Source organism: Diadema antillarum, unplaced genomic scaffold (assembly GCF_040938485.1).
Source record: "Diadema antillarum isolate AM-2024a unplaced genomic scaffold, OU_Dant_1.0 seq00001009_RagTag, whole genome shotgun sequence".
Classification (NCBI taxonomy): Eukaryota; Metazoa; Echinodermata; class Echinoidea; order Diadematoida; family Diadematidae; genus Diadema; species Diadema antillarum.
The window spans coordinates 236641-242269 of record NW_027271845.1 but is presented as its reverse complement, the minus strand read 5'-3'; the positions used below and the strand labels follow the sequence as shown (position 1 = coordinate 242269).

The 5629-nt window shown below is 38.6% G+C and overlaps 1 protein-coding gene across 1 annotated transcript; it reads left to right on the top strand.

Moving 5' to 3' along the window:
• The first annotated feature begins 340 nt into the window (after positions 1–340).
• Positions 341–4602, top strand: LOC139742622 (uncharacterized protein C16orf52 homolog A-like). Its single transcript, XM_071653145.1, has 3 exons — positions 341–536; positions 3606–3818; positions 4275–4602. Exons 1-3 carry the CDS (start codon positions 434–436, stop codon positions 4472–4474), a joined length of 516 nt encoding a protein of 171 aa, XP_071509246.1. The 5' UTR covers positions 341–433; the 3' UTR covers positions 4475–4602.
• Positions 4603–5629: the final 1027 nt, after the last annotated feature.

Here is a 5629-nt window from a genome sequence, read left to right as displayed (position 1 = left end):
TAAACATGTTTAACGTAATGATTAGATTAAGAAAGAAAAACAACTATAGAATGCAGAATCGCCATCACGTTTCAATTTCGTTATTTAGAGCTCATAATCTTGACAAAATGCTTTCCCCACGGTAAGAAAGCTTTCTGGTGCATATAAACAGTGTGTCGGTTTCTTAATCCGTTGAGGACGGACTGATTTTGCTATAACACGCATTTCCCATAGACACCTGCCAGCGTATGTTCATGCTGGTGAGATACACGTACAATTTGTACTGTACCGGGGATACATTGTACCTGGCCGACCTTACGCGACCGCTGTTGCTGTGTGAACGTGCTGTGTGTTGCTAGCAGCTAGGTGACTGGAACCTAATTTTGTACGGAGGCTAGAAATATGAGTTTTTCCCTCGTCGTGGCTGTGGAGGCAAAGCATATTTGCACAAACAATGGATAAACTTATCGTGATTGCGGGGTTGTTATTCTTCACAGCAGATGTATTCGCTTTAACGAGTTTATTCAACCCAATGTGGGTGGTTTCTCGTGGCTCGGGTAAGGAAAACAACGGTTTAAGCTCACATGTAGTCCCATGTATTGTATATTGTGTGATTTGTTTTATCTTCATTTTGCTTGTGTAAATTTCTAGAATCTAGGTTAGGGTTGTTTTGCTTACTTTAACACAGTAGACATAGAGGTATAGATTCACTACGTGGAATGCAGAATTGGTATCTTAAGAGTGCAGTTTTACAGGAAAGTGCTGCATTTGTTAGGTCGAACTCATAGTAAATTAGTTTGCTGTTGGCATAAACATGTTAGCTAGACTCTTGACTTTTGTCTTGAGTCTTGAACCGCAACAGCGACCCCAACACGTAAATTACGTGTTTACTGGTTACTCCAGGGAGGTGACTCACACACTACAGCACCCCGCAACGGGGTTAACTGACTCTGAGTTCATTGTGCATGTGCAAAGATCTAATGTCTGGTGGTTCCCTGTTGAGTCGAGTCTTGCTGTTGGCGAATGCACATTTCGACGAATGACAATGACTGGAATTAGTCAACACAGTTTCACAATCCCCTCTATATTAATAATGTTAACAGCTTAACATGTTAGAAATTTGATCAATGAAATAAATGCCATCATAAAGTGCAGGCAGCTAACAGGTATATTTAGTTCTATCAATGACATGTAAAAAAACCTGCACCAAGGGCAAGGTTTGACCTCCAGGATCCAGTGGGCTTGTGCCAAAATTTGACCTCAAGCAAAAGCGTAGGGAGTTCTAGGTCGAACCTTGGATGGCATCATGGTTGATTTATAGGCGGCTTGCTTTACAGTACTTTCATACCCATGTACTTTTAGATATCTCAGATTCTGCAAGTCCAAATTGCACAAAAATCACAGGAAATACTTAATGATACTAATAACATTAGCTTAATTCCAATCAACCGCATGAATTTGAACAAAATTGGTTATCGCAAGGCATCAATATTGCCGTTGACTTTCAAGTCGTCAATCCAAACAATTCACTCTTTTCGAGCGACCACTGCTGGCATAATCTGACACTGAAGTTAGCCGTCTAATATGTGACATGATGTATACATTTACCTTTCAAGTAACTGAACTAACATTACCTAACAATCATTAAATAAAATGATTTATGGCAAGTTGAATGAAGTTGGTTGAGAAATGCAGTTGTTGCTGTACATGTAGATTGCACATGAACTTGCCAGGCACACACAGAGACAGACAGAGGCAAACACACACTTATACACATGATTATTTCTCAACCAACTTTTTATGCCTCCGCCACGAAGTGGTGCCGGAGGCATTATGTTTTCGGGTTGTCCGTCCGTCCGTACGTACGTCCGTACGTCCGTACGTCCGTCCGCTTTCGTTTACGCGATAACTTGAGTAATATTGACTTGAATTCTACCAAACTTGGTCCAAGTATAAAGTATGATGGGGCAATTAGTTGATTAGATTTTGGGTGAAATCCGCCAAAGGTCAAAGGTCAAAGGTCAAGGTCAAATCATGAAATTGTATCTGTTTACGCGATAACTCAAGACTGGATCGAGCAAATTTCACCAAACTTTGTCAGAGGATGATGTATGATGGGACAATTACTTGATTAGTTTTTTAGTGAAATCGAACTGAGGTCAAAGGTCAAAGATCAAGGTCAAATCCTGAAATTTATCTGTTTACGTGATAACTCAAAACTGGATGAAGCAGCTTTCACCAAACTTGGTCCAAGGATGATGTATGATGGGACAATTAGTTGAGTAGATTTTAGTGACATTGGCAAGAGGTCAAAGGTCAAAAGGTCAAGGTCAAATGCTAAAAATGTTGCTATTTCCCCGATATCTATGCAATGCCCTAAGGTATTTTCTTGAAACTTGGTGCAGACATGTACTACTGCATATAGATTCTCCAGAGAGAGTTTCATGTCATAAGGTCAAAGGTCAAAAGGTCGAAGGTTAGGTGAAAATGTAATATCACTTTTCTCACAAATGGTTCAATGTATCTTCATAGAACTTGGTACATACACATGTACTGACTGGCAGAGATTATCTAGGGAATTTAGGGGTCGTAGGTCAATAGTCATGGGGTCAAAGGTCAAGGTCAACTCCTCAATATTTTACTGTTTCCCTCATACACTAATATATGAAATGCTTGCATTATTAGTTTTCAAACTTATATACATGCATTACCTAATGGAGATTCTCCAGGAAATTTCCAGCCAGAATGTCAAAGGTCAGAGGTTAAGGGTCAAAGGCCAGGTTTCCATGCATCCCCCCCCCCCCCCAAAAAAAAAAAAAAAAATCTATTTTGTACTGTAATTAACTCTTTCTTCATACCTTGGAAATTACTCAATGCATAAACTTATAGGGTCTGTCAGAATTCAAGTAAAAATTCTCAATTCCCCAAATATGTGCACCTGCACTCTTCGACAATTATAGCAAACCCAGTTCAAGGAAAGTGAATATTCAAGTCATTTCTGACAAACCTGTCATATCAATATTTTGCCAGTTATGTGAAACTGTCATGGATCACACATGTGAAGACATTGTACTGTACGCCTATTGGGAGAATCATGCATTATGGCGGAGGCATCAGTCGCCATAGCGACATTTCTAGTTTCAACTTGCCATAATTATTGAAACTAAAAGGATTTTGAACTCCCGGTTAACTTTACTTAAAAGATATGTTGCATATTTATATCGGACGACTAATTTCAGATTCAGATTGTGCAAACAGGGTACATTGCAATTGCTTGTGAAGAGTGAGTTGTGAAGAGTGAGTGATGACATAAAAGTCGATGTCGATATGAATTCTTCTTGACAAGCGATTTGGTTCAAATTCATGCAAGTGATTGGAAATAAGCTATTCTAAGTACATCTGTGATTTTGGTGCAATTTGGTTCAGTGGAATTTGAGATACCTGTAAAGTGTAAAATGTATCTACATGGATCTGAAGGTACACTAGCACAATATATTTTACGTAGGTGCTATTATATTCCCAGTAAAGTCTCATCACAAAGAACTTTGAATATTTTGTCTAAGTGAAAGACCAGGAAATTTCAGGGTCTTGAAAGTCATTTTGTTGTTTGATGTCACAACATACAGGGGCAATGACAATGGGACTGATTTCGCAGTGTCTGACAATTTTTGGTCGTGAGACTGTATGCATGCCCCCTACACTGTGCCCTGCTTGGCAAGCAGCTCTTTTCTTCATTGTCTGTGCCATCATCTGCCTCACAACGACATGTGTCATGTTTGCCTACTCCCACCGTCGACAGTCTGCACTGGACTATGCCCGCTGGTTCTCCTTCTCAGCAAGTGAGTTCTGCTCTGTGTCTGTTGTTCAAACCCATAATGATCTGTTCCAGGGCAAAGTGTCTGGACTGTGGTGCCAGCAGCATTATTAAAGAAAACACAATAAACATAGTGTCATTAGAATAGAAAGATTTATTAATTTTGACAGGATGAATTAACATAATTTGATTTGATTTGGTGTGAGCATTCATGCTGTGACATTGTTCAAGTGAAATGATTATTAGTGCCAAAGTCATTTAATAGAAATATGTGTATCACATGATTTACAGCTAGTATCATTTGCTATAACAATTGCTGATGACTGTGGATACATTAATCTATATTTCAATTTATATTGTTCGATTTGATGTTTGCTATTACTGTATGACCTACCACGTGGAATAATGTCCTGACAATGTTTATAAATGTGAAAATTAATTTCTTTTTCAAGTGATTGTGATTTCTTTAAATCTTACACAGTGGTTCTTCTCTGCTTGGCTGCCATTGTCTTTCCGATGGGGTTCTACGTGGATGAAATTGGTGGTGAGCCATACAAACTCCCCAGCACTGTGTCAGTGGGTTCTTCCTATGTCATCTTTCTTCTGTCCATCGTGCTCACTGTCGTCTCTGAGCTGTTTGCTGGCAAGTTGTGTGCCCCACTTTTTATAACCAGAGGCTGAGGAGAGCTGTCGTGGCTGAGGGGACTCATAGAGGGAAAAGACTCACTCTCTAAGTTGGGCCACTATGATCAAACTTGAAAGCAAATACAAGTTTGATACTCTGGTTTGTTAAGCTCTTCACTCTTCCCTCTTGGTTGAAAATGTATGAAATATTTTTTTTACAAAATAAATGATTGCAACTCTTTAACTGTTCCATTCATGATGTATTTGTTCTAACTCTTCGAATGAACTTAGTATGATTGTTTGGTCACTCTCTGTTTAGAAAACTTTAGTCCAAGTTAAACTCAATGTGCACAAGTTCGTGAATGCAGAACTTCTCATTTGTTCTGATTTTTTTTGACTGCAGCAAGGTTTGTAGCTGAAAGTCATTATCTTCGTTATTTTTTTTCATACAAGGCAAAATCAATTTTGTCGTTCTAGTGCAACAGTCACAGTAAGAATGCATGGATCAAGTAAGTGGTTCAAAGTGACAATGTGAAATCTTTATAGTGTTTCCTCCATACAGTGCAGATGAGATATGTTTTCAGTTTGTCATAAACACATATAAGTCCGTCCCTTTTCGTCTTTCTTCTCATTTTTAGGATGCATACTTGTAAATGGCGTTGTTTCTTTTTACATAAAGTGTACGTATTATGATAATTGATATGATAATCATGATAGTAACACAAGCATGATAGTTTCCACTATTCTTATGTAATATAGATAGTGATGATCAGGCTAGTTGTTGTGATGACACCTGATGTAGCATCTGAGATTATTTATTTTGATGTTTTTAGCTCACATGAGCCATTCAGCTCCGTTGAGCTACAAAAGTTGTATTGCGATTACTCGCCATCTTGCATGCATCGTCCACATATTGTCCATCATGTGTGTCATCTGTTGTGTGCTGTCACCTCTGTTTCACATGTCCACCTTCTTGAAAAGCTTTGCAACGTTTCATGAAATTTGTCATTTGTTGACAACCATTTTAAGCTACTGAAATTTTTGCATCTGATTGGATGAGAGCAATATTGTCAGTGAAAATCACTGACAAAAGGCTTGATGTAATGCCCCCTATCAGCTGGGTTTGACCAAACTGGCAGGAATCATCAATGTTTAGAGAGGGTCATAGTTTGATGAGATACCAAGTACCAAAATTTGCAAATTTGCATCATT

Coding starts and splice junctions, on each gene's coding strand:
- LOC139742622 (XM_071653145.1), top strand. CDS start 434: ATGGATAAACTTATCGTGATTGCGGGGTTGTTATTCTTCACAGCAGAT. Junction 537..3,605: donor GGTGGTTTCTCGTGGCTCGG/GTAAGGAAAACA, acceptor CACAACATACAG/GGGCAATGACAATGGGACTG. Junction 3,819..4,274: donor CTGGTTCTCCTTCTCAGCAA/GTGAGTTCTGCT, acceptor AATCTTACACAG/TGGTTCTTCTCTGCTTGGCT.